Genomic DNA, 20,516 nt, shown 5'->3' with positions numbered 1-20,516 from the left:
CCTGACTGGTGCTCTATTCTCTTCGCCACTTACCTGCCCAATCAGTGTTATATCAGTATCATTTTACAGAAAGAAATAGTTTTTTCATATAAAAGCAACAGATAATTTCAGATTACCCTTTTATTTTACAAAATTTAAAAGATATGACATAAGAACATTTTAAACACTGAAAAATAATCATTTTTACAAAATCTATCAACTTTACCCACAGATTTTTTTCACTTTTATCTTAAAATTGTATATCACAGCTAAGACGGATATTGAGTAGCTATGCAAAAACATAGAATAGTGATTAACAAATTCATATTTTAGCTTGCTTTTTACATTTATGCTATTTAAATTTCCTCACTTTAATATGTTCATTAATCTCTGTCACTAAAATGTTCATTTTTCCAGGTATATATGAATTTAACATAATTTTCATTTTCAAGGCTCTAACATTAGTCAATATTTTTATGGAATACTAGATGTCATCAAGATTGCTTACAAATGACTTTTCCTTCATGACAGAATCACACAGGAGTTAACTAATGAATTAGATAATTCCTATTCCCTGTATGTGTATATTAGCCAAAGTTAATTTTTAATGGTACCATGTATAGTATCAGTACTGTAAGTTTAAATTATGTACTAATTTAGTACCAACCAAAAATTCAGAAAAGATCTACTTAATCTTTTTAAATTAAAGAATAAACTGAACTCTTGAGAATAGAGGTACCATACTGTCATAGAGTCCTCTGCAATTCATGGGTAACTTAAACTATATTGTGACCATAGCATAATTAAGGAACCTGAAGCCTCATTCAGTGATGCAGTACTTTGGAGAATAAGACATCACTTTGGCCAGCCCTAGTTTCATTTATTCTCACCAAAAAAAAAGTTTAGAGGATCATAATCTTAATATATTTGAATAAAATGAGATGCATGCCTTTTAATGGGCAATTCTTCACAATATTAAGTCTGAAGAATTTTGCAAAAAAAGAAGCAATATAGAAAAACTCTGGAAAGTTATGAAAGAAGATGCCACTTTGGCCCAATAACAGAAGTTAAAAGAAAATATTTCTTGAATATCTATACACAACAGTAACCTACCAAATTCTAAATTGTAACAATGAATTTACCATGAAATCAACATTATTTCCATGCATACAAGCAGATTTTTGATAAAGATATTTTCACCAAAGGGTATCTTCTATTACCTGACATCATGTAAAATAACATACATTTATTTAGTAAATTCTTTCATATATTAATTGCAATAAATACTATGATTTTTAAAATCTTAAGCCCCAAGTTACCTATTTTACAATATTGGCATTTTAAAGTAAAAGTAGATATAAAAATTAACCAAAATATAAAAAATATGTTTGAAATCCTTTTAAGATATATTTCCTTAAAATCATTCACCAGTTATCTATATTTTGGGCATTGCTGAACTTCATTTTCCACTTGAAAATTTATTAATTTTACATTTTAAAGTTAGATATATTGTGGTTAAGTACATGATCTCCATGTTTAGCTGAATATTAATTTGTTGGTTCATGTATTTCATATAATTTGGAACAAAACATTTTCACTCTTAAAGTGGCGGTTTTATATACCATTTTTAGCTAACATAACTATGACCTGAATGTTTGGGAAAATAAATTGTGGTTACTAGAAGCAGCTATGTGCCCTATTCTATGAAAAAATAATTATAAAACAATGAGCAAAACTTGCAGCTTTATTAAACATAATTTGAATATTTTGCTATCAAATTAGAAAGAATCACTGAAAAATGTAAAAGCAAATGTGTTTAAGCCAATTCTAATATAATACAGAGTGTGTTACTGTGGCATTTTTGGGGCACTCAGCACATTTTATAGGATATCATTGTAGACCTTTCAGATTCATATAGTTTTTACAATTGCTAAGTTAGGCATACTTGTTTGTTTTGTTTTGTTTTGTTTTGTTTTGACAGATTCCATACAGTATGATGTATGTGTTCCAAACTAATGGATTAATTATAAAAATTCCAGAGACTATGTTTTTTCTTTGTCTTTTTGAAAGAAATGTTATACTAATCATGAACAAATAATATATAGGTTAAATCCTAACTATATATGGATATATATGAGAGACAATTTTAGAAAACTTAATTTTCTATGTGGCAAAACATTTTATTACAATATCACAAAGAAAGAAAATTAACCTTCAGAGTATTTTGACTTACAAATACTTCATTTTCTCTTTTCCTAAAAAACCCTCTACCAGTAGTCTGGCACAAATAAGCAACCTTAAATAAAACACCATTGTGCAAAGTGAACAGAGAAAAGACTTTTTTTAATATTAAAGTGCTTTTTAGTATCAAGCATCTAACAAGTTTAGGAACAGTGAACAGATTATCTTTAAACTGTGGTTGTCAAGTCATATTATTTCCAAGTGTGTTTATGACTTGCAGATTTAAAAAAATGTTAAGATGTTTTCAGAAAACAATGTGAACATTCTTTCATAACAGTTATAGAAAATTAGGGTCCATAAGTCTGCTTAATAATTATTGAGGATATGTACTAGATATAGAATCAGGCCTTATCAGAAAATTCCAGGATATGTGTTAGACATATAGGGAAACAAAAGGAGTATCAGAATCACAGTTTATTCAGTTTTTAAACAGTGTAACTTAAGACTAGGAAAAAGTTTGTGTATCAGAAGTGTCTAACATACCCAGGCATACTTGTATTAAAACAGGCCATTTGGATGAAGAAATTAATAGTTTTAATTGTCAAAAATATAGTTACTATCTCTATAAATGAGATATTTCATTTGAACAAATATTGATTAATTAGAATTGTAAATATAATTGAATTAAAATCTAAATACCATTGTTTCCAAGTATAAATTTAGATAGTAGCAACAACAATAACAACTACAAAAACCTTAAGATTTTCACAGGAACTTATTGCTATCTTTTTGTATTATTTAAAATACTATGTCTGCTTTAAACTATTGGAATGAGATATATTTTTGTTCATGGAAATGATTTTAAAATTAACTTGTAGAAAATATCAAATTTTATATAGAAGGCATTTATTGCAAAAGGAAACAGAAGAAAAAAAAAGGAGAGAAAAGGAAAAGGAAAGAAAGTGAAGGGAAAGGAAGGGAAGGGAAAATGCTGAGGAAAATAACTAGATGAAAACCTGGTAGAATGAATAGTAACTTATGATGCAAGGAATTTTGGCCTAATCATCATTTTTGCCCTCTTGAAAGAATGTTTAAAGCCATTTGGTTCACCAGTACTCATGCCAGGCCATGTACCCCAATAAATCCCATTGAAGACACCTTTGTATTTTTGGTGGTAGTATTTACCATTTAAATTCGCAGACAAACATGCATCAAACCACCAACCAGAACTGTAGTAAAGCCCACAGTTCCCAGAGGGATACCTATCATGATCTTTGTCTGGGGTAGTGAAAAATTTAAGGTCATGGTTATAATGTCTATTGAAACGCAGAGCATTTCCAGCAGTACCACTATAATTGCCAATATGTAAACGGTATTTGAGATATTCATTGGCCACATAGAACTGATCATACAGAGCATACAATTTGACACCATTAAAATCTTCAAGATCAATTCTAAGGACCATTTCCTTACTCTTGGTCAGAAGGTGAATTTTATCATTACCTAACCAGAACTCCCTGCTAAGATTTCCAAAGCCATTTTTATAGTCCTTCCATGTTCTGTTGAAGTTAGTACTTCCATCTAGACGATTCTGCATTACTGTCCAACCTCCACCCATGGTTTCCATGTCACAGTAAACTTCAAAAGTCTTATTTTTTGGATCAGGTGTAACTTTGTAGATTCCATTGTTCTTTTGGCCTTTCCCATAATAATCCCAACAGTCTTTGTATAGTAGATGTTGAGTAATAGCGCCTGGTAGGGCAGGAGAGAAAAGAAAACTTATTTAATTGACAAGTATAAAGTATGCTTACAAAGAATTGTGGGTGGAAATAATTTATAGGCACAAGAACATAGTTTGATCTAAAAACTAAATATTAAAGAAGGAATAGCAAAAATAAAATTTCTACATTTCTCTGTGAAATTGACTCAAACTAATTTATCCTAATTCTACAAAAACCCTTTTGTTATTGTTGTGTTACTTCTTTAGCTGTTCCAATTGTGTCCATCTCTTCATAACTCCATTTGAGGTTTTCTTGGCAAAGATATCATTGGGGCAGAAGGTGAATAGATGAATTGGGAAATTTTATGCTATGGAAGCTAAAGACTGATAATTGTAATTGTACTAAGTTATGGTAACAAAAGTACAGTTATCCTACGACTGTGCACAGACTACTCATGGAATATTGTCCAGATTTGTATTTTCTTCACACTGCTTTTAATTAAACTCTCTGGGTGCTACATTTCATGAGTTCTCCTCCTCATGGGGTCATCCTCTGACAACCTTGCCTAGTAGCCTAGGAATATGCAATGTGACTTCAGTTGTTTAGCAGAAGTTTAAAGAGTTCAGATATGTCAACCTTTGTTTGTTTTTTCTTTTTTGACACTACTAAGTCTCCTGGAAACGTTTCAAGTTCTGACCATGTATTGATAGGACAATTAATAAAATAAAATTCTTATATTACATAAAATGTCTATAATAATTAACCAATAAGTCAGACTGATTATAGAATAAACTATTCTTTGATTGCAATTCTTACTTGTGCTGGATCAATCAGCTGCTAAATGTTAAGTGTCTGAGGGTGGATTTGAATTCAGGTTCTTCTGACTCCAAGATGAGTACTCTATCTACTGCTACCTAGTTTCTTTTTCTGTTGCAACATAATCAAGTAATCTAGATTACTTGGATTTTGTCTGAAATTGGTGAAAAAAATTGAAATCCACTACCAGCCAACTTTTATGAGAATTGATGGCTTCGGAAATAGGATAAAGTTTTTATTAGGTATATCCACATGTTACTGATATTCTATAGCTCAGGCTATATTTATCTACACACACATACACATATATACATGCATTTATCTTTCTATGTGTAATATACATATATATTTAAAAATAGGAATCCTTTAGTAGTATTTCAATTACAATCTAAATTATTCTAGATTAGAACCTCATTTTAATATTACATGTTATGTCATTTACAATAGAATGTGTTCCCAAACACATCCCTCAAGATTCTGACATAGCAACTTAAGGGATCCTGCTGGTTCCTATGTTTCTTCCAGGAAGCCCTTATTCCCATTCCTTAGGAATCCCTTTACTGAGCCTTTCCCCAAAGAATATACAGGCACTGACTTTGGCACAGACCCCAAAATGTTCCCTGGACATAACCAAACCCCAAGAGGATCTATCCTGCTGGCCCTCTTTAAGGGTCTCACAGTAGAACTACAGGTACCTGCTACCATTAGAATTTTCAGGAGCTACCAGAACTATCATCTGTGGTAGTCCCAGAGTTCAGGTGTGAAACCAGAATCCCCAGGGAGACCAATACCAACAATTTCAAGAAGTCCACAATTAGGCATATGTCTGCTAGGGTATGGGTGTAAGGTATTTTACGTTTATTCCTTGTGACTCTGGTATCACAACTATTGATGACCACAGATACCAACAGTAGTGGTAACTCTCCTAAAGAGACCTGATGTGTCTGCTTGGAAGTAGTAATGTAAGCTATATACTTTTATTTTGACTTCTGTTAAGTGATTTAAAAGAAAATTTATTTGAGACATCTAAATAACAAAGTAAAGTTTAGTTCTAATGTTTAAGCTTAAGTTAAATTGATTTTTTGGGGGGGGGGTGTGTATGTGTGTTGGCAAGGCAATTGGGGTTAAATGACTTACCTAGGGTCTCACAACTAGTAAGTGTTAAGTGTCTGAAGTCACATTTGAACTCAGGTCCTCCTAATTCCAAAGCTGGTACTCTACTCACTGTACCACCTAGCTTCCCCTTAAAGTTAAATTTATTTTGTAATATAATCTTTCCGTTGTGTTTCTTTAATTCTATCAAAGGATTTTTTCTCCTTTTAAAATGCCATGGTTCTGGCCAAAAAAAAAAAAAAAGAGATAAAGGATAAAGAAATAAAAAAAAAAAAAACGTTAGTCCAAGAGTCTTATTTTTCACTATAAAAATATTAGCTGCTTGCCAAAAATCTCCACTTAAAAGGATTATATGCCATTAGGAAATGTTAATGTGGAAAGACTTGCATAGATATGAATTCACATAGTTGTTTTTATTCCTCCCATAAAATCTTTTTTCCCTTTGATTCTTGTGGTTATGTGATTTTGAACTAAAAATTGAACATCTGTCAAGGATCCTTGATCCTACTTAAAGAATTTAATAAGTGGCAGTAAAAAAATTCATGAAATGTCTCTAACCTGTTAAACAAAACTTCAAACATTGATATGGATTTTAAGTAAATCTTGATTAATCACACTGATTAAATATATTAGAAAAATTAAGCAATCAAACTGTATCTGTGGATATTTTTCATTTGCTTTTATATGACATTAGCAATCTTATGTTAGTGAGAATTCTGTACAGATCTTCATTATAGAAGTATATCTGTGGATATTTTCATCTGCTTTTATATATTTGCAATCTTATGTTAGTTAGAATTCTGTATAGATTTTGGTACAGAAGTGTATCTGTGCATATCATTAGCAATTTTATGTTAGTGAGAATTCTGTACAGATCTTGATACAGAAGTGAAATTCAAAGTGCTCTTTAGTGAATCTAATAAAATCCAGTATAATTTCATGAACAAATCAGAGAAATGCTCTATTTCAAAATTGCATTAGTTTTTGTATCTTAACTTGGCAGGCACACACAAAAAGCTTTATCTAATTTACCCTTTTTACCATTTTACTTCTAGTTTTATTTTCAAAATGTTATTTGCTTTCAAATTTCTTGATCTGTAAAAACATATGATAACAATGCACATTTCACATACCAGAATTTGACTGCAGTCCCGACAGGTTTGAACACCTAGATGAACATCGACCGTCCAAACTGTTCACCACAGACGTCAGATTAGCCACTTTGCTGTCAACATAATTTTCTATGTTGTTCATGTTTACCAGATTCAGACTCTCCAGGCGACCGTGAAGTGAATTGATTTCATCTTTGGCATCCTTCAGATTGGAAAACAGCCTACTAACTTCAGTCTCCAATTCTTTAATTCGGTTATCACTCTCCTTTTCAGCAGCATCTGTATTGGGCTGCAATGGATCATTTCTTCCCATTTCTTGGTTATCATCAGCTTGCAGTTTGCATTCTTGGCAAGATTTCTTCAGATTATTTACAGTTTCCTTGAGATTCTGAACATCTTTAAAGACCTGTTCAATCATGCTGAATGACTTGGGTAGTTGGATGGTCAGGGAAGGCAGATTCATCTGGTAGGGACACTCCTCTCCTTCCTTACAGTGTCCACTTGTTTCCAGCCTCACCGGACAAGTAGCATCAAATTTTTCTTCTTTAGTTGCCTTTGCTTTGTCTTCCACTGCCCCGGCATTATGAAAAGCTGGTACAATTGAGCTCAGTAAGTAAAAGTAAGCTAAGTTCATCTTGGCAGAGGAACTCGCCCAAAAGGGAAGTCTGGAGACTGGAGCAACTTTAATAGAGACAGCTGCCTGTGAGGTATCAGACTGAGTCAGGGCTTTTTGTATTCTCAGAAAGGGGTGGGACAGCTTGCATCACAACTTTCAGAAATATTAACAGCAGAGGAAGAGTAGGTAGTCCTTACCAAGTGGAATTTGTCAATGCAATTAGTACTGGTTCTCAGCCAAAGGGGTTTGTTCCTCACAATGCATGTGCTTTCTGCCCATGAATAGTGAATATACTTTACTTTTATGTTTGAGAGTGTGAACTCAAATAAAATTCTTGGGCTTTAAGAAGTGATTTAAATAGTTTGGAAGCAGTCGTTGAATTAAGTTTCATTTCAGTGCATTTTTTGAAATAAAAAATGAAAACAATGTTAGTAAACCTAGATGGTTTGAAATACAACATGAATATGAAAAGGATCAATGCAACCCTTTTTTTCTTCTGAGATAAGTACATTGTCATTGTCATTTTGTTTGGCCTTTCAGGTAAAACTTCTAAAAACTTTATAATTTTTTTAAATACTAGAATGAATGACCCTCACAATGAGCTTTCATTTCACCCATCATTACCTTAATAGTAACTATATACACATACAAATCTGTTGCATATATAATATATAGATGTACACATACATCTATATATTATATATGCTATGTTTACACACATACATATATATATACACACATTTACACAATACACATATCCATCTAGCCATATATTATTATATAACACATACACATACATATAACACTCTAAAGATTTGGCAAAGGAATTTGTATTCATTATTTCATCTGTTCCTCACAACAACCCTATGAGGTAATCAATTATTTTTATCCTCATATTGGAGATGAGGAAATTGACCCCAAAAGAATTAATTGATCAGGATCACATAGATAGTTAAAAGTTTGAGGTGATATTGGAATTTCCAGAGCTTTATCTTCGCTGCCATGTTAAATAACTGTGAGTTCTACTCTCTGTTCTCATTATAGATTAATATGGCAAAATTTATTTGAAATCTAGCAAAAAAACTTAAGGCACACTTTTGCCAAAACCTACTATGAATACCAATTGATAAACAGGTGAGTAAGCCAATAATGCCAGAAATAATAGTACTTACTCATGTCAATAGCCTCAGAATCTTGGAATCACTTTTTTTTTTCTCTTTTTCCTCTTCTATACTCCCTCCCAGATATCTTAGTAAGTCTTTTTAAATTTAATAGTCCATGTCTTCATGGAGCTTTTGGGCAAAACAAATATATGTAAATATATGTGGAATACATATAAAAATACAGGATAATTTGGGGGAGGAGGGCATGAAGATCTTGGGGAGGAGATCAGATAAAATTTCAGGTAGAGGGGGATGTTTGAAAACTTGATGCAAAAAGAGATTCAAAGGTAATGGGATGACTATTTTGGAGTATGGGTAAGATTAAGTTTTTTGCATGACAGTATGCTATAATGATCAAATAAAATTAAAATATTAATTTAAATCAATTTATTAAAAAATAACCCATAAATATTTTTATAATTTATGGTATAGATTCTTAAAACTGATAAAATTTCCTTTAAAGTTTGCCTTTGCATTGCTTTGCTTTCCTAACACTTAATGTTGATTGAGTGATTGAAATAGAAAGAGGGACAACACTTCATTAATCATTCACTTAGGGAAACAAATTTAATGAAGATGTGAGAACAATATTCGTGAAAAAGTACAAAACTGATCTGATCAGTAGTGGGAACTAAAATTAGAAAGGTGGTATAAAGTGAGATGACAGAGGAGGATTGAAAAGTGGGCACAACTGTTTCTTGATAATGAAGGAAATGGCCATTGAAGGTTTCTTAGAAGAGGATGGAAAACAGTAATAGAGAGAAATAGATATATAGAGAAAGAAACAGTCAGCTGAATAGATTGAAGATGGAAGTATCAGGTAGGCTAAGTAGAATCATCACCATAATATGGGTGTAAAGTGACCAAGGGCCAAGAAGAAGAGGACATGGAGGAAACAGCGGTTCTGAGACATTTCTAACAATTGAGTTGTTTCTTAGAAAGTAGGATATAAGGAATCAAGGAGAAAGGAAGAGCAATGATCATTCCAAGATTTCTAGCTTGGGAGAATAGGAAAATATTACCACTGACAAGAAAGATTTAGTTGGGAAGAACTTGTTTGAGAAGGTTTTAAACACTTTCCAGGAATTTGCTCACTAGAATCAGCTACTGTTCAGGTCCTACTTATGCTGCCCACTGTAGCCAAGTATCATCCTACCCACAAGAGACAATCTTCTTTGATATTTCCTGCTGTCTCGTGGGACTCATGGAAGAGCCCAGAAACAAAGAAAGAAAAACGGATTGTGTGAGCTAGCAGCATGTACAATGATAAATATTCCCCTTTGTAGTTGACTTGACCTTTCAGCTCTGTAGAGTCACCAACCTATAAAGTTACTTGCTGTATACTGGGATTATTCTTGTACCCAAGCCTTTCTTTGTGGAATGCTGGTTCTCTGACACAAAGCTTGTGCTGACCCCTGACATTTATCACTCCCTCTTCACTTATTCTCATATCCATACTTGTCCTGTTCTTGAGTCCTGATTTACTATGATTCCCAGGATGTGTATCTGTCCTCATCTACTACTGTTGGCCTTGGGGTATATATTGAGCCTGATTTCCACTTTAGTTTCCTTTCCATGGAAAAACTTGAAACAAAGACTTGATTTCATTGGTGATATTCTATGGAGAGGGGAAAAGGAACCTGACAAATTTCATTCTGGTGAAAACTGAAATAATAATTGTTAAGACTAGAGCCATTCTTGCATCCAGTTAGAAGCGTGACTTAATTCGAGAATAACAAGGGTACACATCCAGATTACAGAATCTTCTCTGGTCTGAACTACCCTGGGATTTCCAGTAGATTTGTGCAGATAGGAGTCGAAAGGAGCTAGAGGCCTTTAAAATTAGAACATATTTTTTGACTATATAAAATACTAAACAAGACTCAGTATACATCAAAATTGACAAGGATTGTAGGTCACATGATATTCTTATGACACACAGATCATCCATAATTTATACCTTTCAGAATTTGAGGGGCACTATTAGTATGTTGAAATATTGGAATGTATGTCAACAAATTTGATTCCATCGAACAATAAACTCTATATTACTTGACTACTATGTGTTTGATACCTTGCTACTAATCAATGGGTATTTCTTAAGCACCTATTATATGCCAAACTCTGGAAATACAAGTGCAAAGAATGGAATAATCCCTACTCATAAATGATTTACATTCTAATGATAAAGACAAGTACATTTATTTGTATGTATATGTATTATATGTTATATATAAAGTGAAAAACATGCAAAATAATTAAATACAAGGCACTGTGGGAGGGAAGTAGTTGGTCAGGAAGGGTTTCATGCAGAAATATGGAGGGAGTATATTCCAGGTTATTTGAAAGCCATAGACAGATGTTCTGTTGGAGGAACAGAAAGAAGGCAAGTTTGGCTGAATTGCCAAAGTAAGGAAGAGAGAGTAATGTGCAATGATGCTAGAATAAGTGATTTGGGTAAGGAATAGTGGGATTTTTCTCCCTTGATTCATATTTTATCCATTTATGCAAAAATAGCAGCATTTATTATACATGAAGTATATCTTTTCATAACATTAACATCTTCCTTGAATCAAAATGTAATGGAGGAAATGAAAACCAAAGTTGTGCCTAATTTGACCTGGTATGTATACCTCAACTTACCCTCCCAACGATGTACGGACAAGGAAAATTTTATAAAACTCCAAGGTTCCATCAAATTTCCTACTATGAAATTGCATAGACTTAAAGGCTAATCATCTGATAACATGTTTAAGCTAACTAAAACAGATAAATTAGATTTAAAATTCCTTGAGTGTAGCTAAATCCTCCAGATATTGTTTATTTAATCAATAAAGTTTACATAGGAGCAATAGAAAGCCACTGGAGTTGATTGAGTAAGGAACTTGCATAGTGCCACTTAAAGGAAAACTATTTTGGCAGAAACAGGTAGGATGAAGTGGATAGACCTAAGGCATGGAGACTTATTAATTTTATTGCAACATTCTAGAAGAAAGTTGATAAGGGTCTGAACTAATGAGGTTGCTATGGGGATAAAAGGGGTTCAGTGCAAAAGATGTGGATTAGACGCAACAACCAATGGCAACCAATTATGTATAGAGGGTGAAGAGAATCAAACCTGAAGTTAGAAGACTAGATGGGTGGTGATAAATTCAACAGCAATAGGGAAGGTTGGAAGAAGAGCAGGTTTGGTTGAGTTCCATTTTAGATCCATGTTGAGCTTAAAATACCTTTGGGACTCCAGTTTTTAATGTCCTATTTGCAAATGGTGGTGTGGGACTGAATCTCAAGGAAGCTATTGTAGCTGAATATATGGAGATGAATAGAATGCATTCACCCATGGATGCATAGAGCAGATGCTATTGAAATCCAGGGGAGCTGATGATATTAACAAAAGAAAAAATATATAGGGAGAAGAGACCCAAAAAAGGGGTTAGGACAGAGCTATAGAGAAAGCACAATTAGGGAGTATAATGTAGATGATGAACCAAAAGAGATAGCAGTGCAGATAAAGAGGGAGAAGAGAGTAGTGACACAAAAATCTAGAGGATAGAGTAAGACAGAGCAAAGGGGTTGTAAGATGTTCTAAGAATCCAAACCATGGTCAGGCAGCTAGATGGTAGAATAGATAGAGCTCTGGATCTAGAGCCAGGAGTCATCTTCCTCCTGTGAAATCTGGCCTCAGACACTTGTGACTCCAGACAAGCCAATTACCTCTATTTGCCTCAGTTTCCTCATCTGTAAAATGAGTTGCATTAGGAAATGGCAAGCTACTCCAGGATCTTTACCAAGACAACACCAAATTAGGATCACAAAGAGTCAGACACAACTGAAAAACAACTGAATGATGACAAAAAAATGGGCTAGACTTCATTTCCTTCCTGTAATTTTAGAGCCTGTGAAATTCCTAAGCTTTTAAAATTTAACAAATTTGGAAAACAAAAATGTGTTTTTTCCTATCATTAGCTGTAACAAAGTCACAGCTAGGTTATTTCTCCCTACTATGTGACACTGATTGAGCTTCATCAAAGAACTAAAGTGGGCTGTGAAATCTATAAAAGTTATTATATGAATCTATTGAAGTTCTATTCCTCATACTCTGGAGAGATTGCTGATAACATTTTGGATTATATGTGTTACTGCCCTTACAAAGAATCTGGGAGTTATATTTCTTGTATTTAACAAGAAAAGAAGCTAACTAAAGACCAGAACTGGATAAGGTAAGGATTTTTTCCCAGTACCATTCAAGAAAGTTTTTTTTCTTCCCAAGGGAGAAAATCCCACTCTCTAGTACTGATATTGAAATGTCTTCTCTTCTTCATCTGGAAAGATATTTAATTTCCAGGTCTTTTCTGATGAGTTAGAAGTTACTATAAAACAATCATTGGTAAGGATGTTATTGAAAGGGGGGTAATCTGGAGTTTCTCTCTTTGGATCCATTTTTTTGAGCAGATTAGAAGGCTGTTTCATATAAGGTTGGGAGGAGAGTCCGAATTGGTTTCTATTGATTTATTTTAGACTTTGAATGTCAATGTAACCTCTTCTTCCTTGGGTTTCTTCAAATCTCAGCTAAAATCCTACTTTTTACAGGATGTCTTTCCAGTCCCCCTTAATGTTAGTACCATTCCTTCTGGTATTCATCTCAGATTTCATAGATAGAGATAGATAGATAGATAGATAGATTAGATAGGATCTATTTTTACTTAGTTGTTTGAATGTTATCTCCTCATTATATTCTGAGATCTTTGAGAGCAGAGAGACTATGTGTGTGTTTAACATCCTAACTTCTAGTACAATGCCTGGAACAAAAAAGGTCCATAATAATTGTTTAGACTGACCCAGGGGTCTGTTAAGGAGGAGGAAAATGAAAATAAACTGGATATTCAGCACCTAGAGACAGAACTCTTAGATTTTTGTGGACCACATCTGGATGGCAGTGGAGAAACTGAGAGACCTGATAAGAGCACAAGTAAAAGGGGTGATGCTGCTGAAAGAAGGGACATTTAATAGTTTTCAATTCAGAATTTTTACTGAGACAGGGAAATATGTGAAATGTGCTCAAATCAAAGCTATGATAGAAGAGAATGGTAGCAGGAATAAAGGTTGACAAATGTGAATCAGCTCCAGTAGTAAGAGAATCTTGGTCTCGCTTTACTATTACCTAGAACAGGGTGGAAAGGCTTCTATCACCTAGGAACTTGAAAGGAAATGTTTGAACAATGGCACAGTGAGTTGTAAAAAGTGGTTAGTAAGGATGTGGTTAAATAGGAGATTATGAAGTTTCTCACTGTGGAATAGATCCATCTCTTCAAGAGAGTAGAGAATTTACTTTAGTTAAGTTAACTAAAAATCAGTTAGAGGTCCTAATAAGGACCTACCTTTGCTAATATGGGGAGTTGTACATATCTGTGACCAGGAGGATGAGTTCTCACTGCACCCAGATTACCACAGATGATGTACAGTAGCAAGGAGGAGGCAAAGTTTCTAAAAGAGAGATTGAATCTAAACAGCTTGTCAGAATTTATGATAAGCTTGCATTGGGATGTGGTAGTAGGGATAGTTAGATCCCTACGCCTTCTAGTTGATATGTGGAACAGACATTTAGCCCTGAGTGCTGCCCTAAAAAATTAAAATGTAATTAGGAAATCTAAGCCATACCTGAAGAAGGTAGAGTTTTTAAACTATGAGCCTTCCCCATCATACCCATATTAAAATGGTAGGCAGATCAACTGGTGAAATCTTGAATGGGAGATAGGAAATGCTACATTATTCATCTGGGCAAATCTCATCATCAGTGTAAACACATAGACTGCGGATGGCTGAGGAGGCACAGTGGCCAGTTCCCTACTAGGCGGGCAGAGAGGGATAATAACTCATCTGGAGGGAACTTTGCGTGTCACACCTGAAATGTAAAATGAAAAGGAAGTAAATGATGGCCAGCTTATTGAATCACTGATTTTAAAAAAGCATCTGGCACAGTGCCTGGCACATAGAAGGTGTTTAATAAATGCTTCTTGACTGGCTCACTGACTGACTGTAGTCAGCAATATCTAGCACTGGGGCAGAAAAGAGCCTTCAGACTCTTCCAAGGCTAAGGCATCTGCCAAAGGTCCCTGCCCACTTGGATATGAAGTTTATTAGGTTGGAAAAAGATGCAGAAAACTATTCAGCCATCTTGCCAATATTGTGACCTCCACCCCTCTACTCTTTTTATGATCAATATAAATATAATATATTGTTTCCCAATATCAAAGGAAAATGACACAATTAATTAGAAGTTGAATATATATATATATATAAAGATATATATATATATATATATATGTCATTGCTGGCAAACTCAAATAGAAATGGGGGCATCTAATCAATGCATAAGAATCCTGAGGCCAAATAATGACTTAATATTAAAATGTAATATTTACATTTTATTATGGTTGTATATATTTTGTAAATATTTCCTAATTATATTTTAATTTGTTTAGGACAACACACAGGACTGAATATCAAACCCCTTTGTTCTACATATTACCTAATAATTAACTATCAAAACTTTGTGTAGAATAGACTTTTCAGTATTAAAATTCCTTGTTATTGTTTTTTAAAATAATTTTTAATATTTTCAATTCTACTTCATTTGTTTTTCCTACAATTTATAGCTTTGGGGAAAAACATTTGGTTTTCAGAATGCTATGCTTCTGATAGCCTTATCAAAATGCTCTTTTATCAAATCTTTCCTAATTCTCTTAAATAGGGGAAGATGGTAATTGTCTTCCCCCCTACACAAACCTATCACTCACATGTCTCACTCTCACTGAATACCTTACAGAAACAACAATGCCTACAGCCACTGAATTTTATTTTATGTGTGCTAAACACCCAATATTGTTTGTGGTCTTTATTTGCCTTTATCCTTGAGAATGTCATCTGATTTAGATTATAAACTTCTGGAGAACAAGGATTACTCCTTTTGGCAATCTTGTTTGATTAGCAATGTGCTGAATATGTGGAGGCACATAATAAATTTGTAATATCAATGACTAAGCCTAAAGAAGAATTGTGATTATTTCTAACCTAACACCCCAAGTTTATAAATATATTAGCTATTAAAGTAGAACTATAGCTAGATGCTGAAATGTATTACTTTCCTAGTGCTATATTATTTGGGAGTGTCTGTGTTTTTCCATATTAAATTACTTTGTGTAGGGACATGCATTTAATTAGCATTCTCTTCATTCTTCACTACAGTAAAACACTGAAAAAACATAGATTTATGGTTCCCTATTACTACATATATTTCCTGTCCAACATATATAATCAAGAGGAACGCCAACTAAATTATTTCCACTTTACCTTGCCCATTTTCCACTTTTTCTGATGATGATGTATATCTCATTAATTTTTTTTTGCCAAGAATTAATAGTACAACTAAAATATGTTTGCGAGATTCAAGAAAATTATGGGGAATAATGACTTTTTTTTGATAGTGTGTCTTTCTATGTTTCATCTTTCTCTGTTTCTCTATGGCGCTTCTGTCCAAATCTTAGCATTTCTATTAAGGAGATCACATGCTTGGACAAATTACATAATAGTACAAGACCAAGTATTATCTAACAGGAGCACTCAAGAAGTTCTATGTCACAAACCAATTTTTATATCAAGGAGAGAGGAATTAATAGTTTAGTAAACATTAAAACTTGGTAGGCATAACTGATGCATAACTAACTCCTAGCTGATGCTAGGAGGAAAAAAATCACAGTAAACTAAAAATATTGCCCTAAAATCACTCTCAATACAACCTTATGTCTTCACTTACTACGATATTTATAGGGCAGCTAGGTGGTATAGTAGACAGAGCAATGGGCCTGGAATCAAGAAGACATTTTCCAGCCAGAAATACTTACTAGCTGTGTCACCCTGGACACTTCACCCAATTTGTCCCAGTTTCTTCATCTGTAAAATGAGCTAGAGAAGGAAACGGCAAATCCTTCCAATGTATGTATCAAGAAAACCCCAAGGGAGGGGGGGGGGTCATCTAGAAGAGTCAGATGTAACTGAACAACAACAAGGTATTCAGAGACATATAGGTCTCATTCTTCTTTTTAAAAATGCTAATGACTACATCCACACATCACCAGGCCATAATAGAAGCCTATTCCACTGCTTCCACTGGCATGACCTTCAAGACCCCTGGGTTGGCTTCATGCCCTATTCGCCATCTGTGGTAGGACGCAGGGACTCTTCCCCTGCAAACATCTCCAGAGCCCATATGGGAAATGTTGCATATTTCTGCTGGAATTTGCCCTTCCTTTAAGAAGGACGGGCTTACAAAGATGGAGATGAGCAATGTACCCTTAGCAGTCCAGTTGGATGGAAAGAAAAGGGAAGAAATTAAAAGTATAGCTCTCCCACGGAACTGAGATTGAATTAAAAAGGGATGACAGGGCTATTGTTGCTTTTATTCAGACTTTCTAGGAGTTAAACATTTAATTAGTCATTCCTTTGAAAGTAGTGGATGTGAGTTGGTGCTGGCTCGTTCCCGTGACATGGATAACCTTCGGAACACTTTGGAGTGCCTCTTGTAATTTTCCTCCAGGACCTCAAGCGCCTTGGTATGATCACAGGGTAGAAGAGGTTTCCCCTTAAACATCTTTCACATAGCAAGTGAAGCAGCAAAGTCCCATGGATACAGTCAGAAAGGCCTGTATTCCCTCCTGCCTCAGTTGCCCCACCAGTTCTCAAAAACTCTGCACTACAACGAGGGTAGAGCTCTGGGCCCAAGTCAGGATGGCCTGCTCAGTGCTACCTGGGCAGCCCCAGGCAAATCACACAATGTCCCTGAGCCTCAATTCCCTCATCTATAAAATGAGGGTAATAACACCTGTGTCACAAGAGTTGTGAGGATCAAATGACCTAACATATGTAAAGCACTTTGTGAACCTTGAAGTACTAAGTAAATGCCAGCTAATACTACTTTTACTATTGTTGTTATTATTAGGCAGATCTTTTACTTTCTAAGGGTGAAGTTTAATTTTAGAAACAGCCAAAATAATTTGTACAAAATTCTGGTAAATAAGGTGGATGATGAAATAGACTAAGTAAAGCAAGTGATTTTTCTCTGACTCAAGCTAGTTCTGAAGGGTATTCCCAAAAGAAGTTCTAACGTTCAGTGACATTACTAAGAAGTATAGCATCCCAAAGGGAGTATTTTGAAGGGCAATGCTTAATTTTGCTATAAATTAATTTGATATATAATATTGGTAGGTTAGGTTAAAAAGAAAAGTTGTTGTGATTCTTTATAGTCATATCTCATCACATATAGAAAATGTCTAAATCCTCTTGAAATTTAGAATTTAAGCAGCTTTATGATGTTATTTGTGACTTTCAGATAATCATTTTTATACCCAGTAAATTCACTTAGGCTGAAATGGAATAATAGCAACTCATTTAGCAAATGTTAATTGATTTGAAATCTTTTTTTGATACCAAAATTAGGATAAAATATGAAATTTCAGGAGTTAATTTTTGACCAGATGATTTCACTTTAAAAACTCACACACTTACGTATCATTTAACTAGAAAAAAAGATGTCCTCATTTGATTTCTTTCCTGGATGTTCGCTTTCCTATTTGGCTCAAATAAACTTGACTAAAGTTACTGGAAGAGCAAACTGTTCATACTTTAACCCAACTTCCCTTATGAAAAACAATTTGCTTTTTGGTCAGAACTCATGAGCCACTAAGTCACGCTGATCACTACCAAGATAGTATGTATAGATAACTCTGCTAACGTTAACTGCATGTTTCCTGTTTTTTAGCCTCTTTAAAAAAAAATGTATCTATCACATACTTTTTTGTAACTACTAAATTTTTTGTCACATGTTCATAATCTTTTAAAAAAATATTTTCCTTTAAATTGATGACAATTGTAATGAATTTGAACTTGTATTAATATCTCAAATAACTTAAAATTGTTTTTTTATTTATTAACTAAGGAATCAGCTATGAAAACTTGAATTTATATACTCTTTCCAAAAAGTTTTACTTTTTTGAAATGGATTCGTTTTTCTGAACTTCTGAGGATGTACAAAAATATTACTTTTTGCCTGACTTCGGGTACTTTCAATCTTAAATGAAGGAAAAGACAAATATTTAAGCAACTAAATGGAAGCATCTAGAAAGTTAGTACAAGATAGGAATGAATGAATGAATGGATGGATGGATGGATGGATGGATGGCTGAATAAGCATGTATTGAGTCTACTATTCAATCATGGCACCAAGTATTGTTTGTCAAAGAGCTCTCATTCTTTAATATTAGAGTAGGTAATACTTGATAGGCAGATGAAACAGAATAGATTGTTTCAGTCCACAGAAAAGCATTTTATGTAGTTGGTTGGTTTGTTTTTAATCACCTATGCTTAGTATAGGATAGTGAATCAACATATTTGTATTTCTAATACAAAAAAATAGAAAGTTACTTTGTAAATCATACTTTTTCCCATGGATCACACTGTTGAATGGAAAAGAGAAATCTGAAATATTCCATTATGGAATTTCTCAAGGTGTTAAATATCATTTTTATTTCCAATTCTTTTCTGCACCCCATTGAATGAAGATACATATATTGCTGGTGAGATGGACACATCTTAAACTGTTATGAGAAACAATGTTTCACAGTAGATAATTAGCTGGCATCAGACTTGGGAAACCTGGTTTGAATCTTGCCTCTAACATATATTGGCCTTGTGATCTTGGGCAAGTAACTTAGCTTCCTAGTGCCCCTAGTCAAATTTTTAAAACAATGAGTGACATAGTGGGTGCTAATCTACATTAGTGGAAGGGATTTCCCCACTGCAAGTTCTCTAAACAAAATTGTAAGTCTGGTCCAAGAACCTATTATGATCCATCAATAATTAACTGGAAATGTATCATTTGCATAAAATTTGGAAAACGAAGCTATTTGTTTTTGCCAGAAATTGTGCTTTAAAATATTTTTGTAAGAGTCAGCTGAGAGAACTAGAAACAGCTGTGCTTGTGAAGTATTTGGTTGGAATTAATTTTTTTTCTCCAATTTTCATTTTCTCAATTTCTCTTTTACTTGAGGATCAGCCATTGTTTAATAAAAATCTCAGAAAATGTTAAGAAAAGCTCAGATTTGTTCATGGGAATGGGATAAAGTGTGTAGATTAACAGGTATAGAATAAACAGCAAAGGAAATGATGGGGAGGAAGATAAGAGAAGGATCCTGGGGGGGAGGGGAAGAAGAGGAGGAGGAAGTTAAGTAACAGCAAAGAAAGGTAGCAGGTAGACATAAAGCAAAGGAATCATCAGGGATAGAAAACAAGAGCTACATACATAATAATGATCAGGAGTAGAATTTATTTTAAAAAAGCAAAAAAAAATCTCAAAGGTAAAAATAGATTCAATAAAAAGAGAAAAATAGGAAAACTATACTATATATCAGCCAAATTAATCAATGTTATTTTAGACTATTTAAAATAACTGTACAGTATATAGTTACAATATTGCTAAGGTGTAGGAAATGATGGGTTAGTGAATTTAGGAAAATATGGAAACACCTGGACTTATGAAGGAAGATGTTATCCACCTTAGAGGACAATCAAGTCATATATATATGTATATTATACATATATATATATATGTACACACACACATATATACATATGTGTATATATAAACATCTGTGTATATATGTATATGCTTATAGTTATCTATGTATGTATATGTAAGTATATATATATGTATAATACATGTATGTGTGTTTACATAGAATCATACTTAATTGTAACCTTGTTG

At 33.7% G+C, this 20,516-nt stretch overlaps 2 protein-coding genes across 2 annotated transcripts in view; one reads left to right on the top strand and one right to left on the bottom strand.

Moving 5' to 3' along the window:
• The window catches only part of CCDC146 (coiled-coil domain containing 146), a 166,458-nt gene that overhangs the window by 34,294 nt on the left and 111,648 nt on the right, over positions 1 to 20,516 (top strand). The window lies entirely within an intron of this gene.
• FGL2 (fibrinogen like 2) lies at positions 563 to 7,610 on the bottom strand. The gene is made up of 2 exons (XM_012550922.3): positions 6,944 to 7,610; positions 563 to 3,912 (listed from the first exon to the last, which is right to left on the bottom strand). The coding sequence occupies exons 1-2, from the start codon at positions 7,554 to 7,556 to the stop codon at positions 3,197 to 3,199; spliced, it is 1,329 nt and encodes a 442-aa protein (XP_012406376.1). The 5' UTR covers positions 7,557 to 7,610; the 3' UTR covers positions 563 to 3,196.

This window comes from Sarcophilus harrisii, chromosome 5, assembly GCF_902635505.1.
Source record: "Sarcophilus harrisii chromosome 5, mSarHar1.11, whole genome shotgun sequence".
Classification (NCBI taxonomy): domain Eukaryota; kingdom Metazoa; phylum Chordata; class Mammalia; order Dasyuromorphia; family Dasyuridae; genus Sarcophilus; species Sarcophilus harrisii.
The sequence above is the reverse complement of the archived record's forward strand: the minus strand, read 5'-3'. Positions and strand labels throughout refer to the sequence as shown.

Excerpts from the sequence above, each read along its gene's own strand:
- FGL2 (XM_012550922.3), bottom strand. The coding sequence starts at position 7,556 with ATGAACTTAGCTTACTTTTACTTACTGAGCTCAATTGTACCAGCTTTT. Across the intron at positions 3,913-6,943 it reads GGGACTGCAGTCAAATTCTG|GCGCTATTACTCAACATCTA; the intron begins GTATGTGAAATG and ends CTGCCCTACCAG.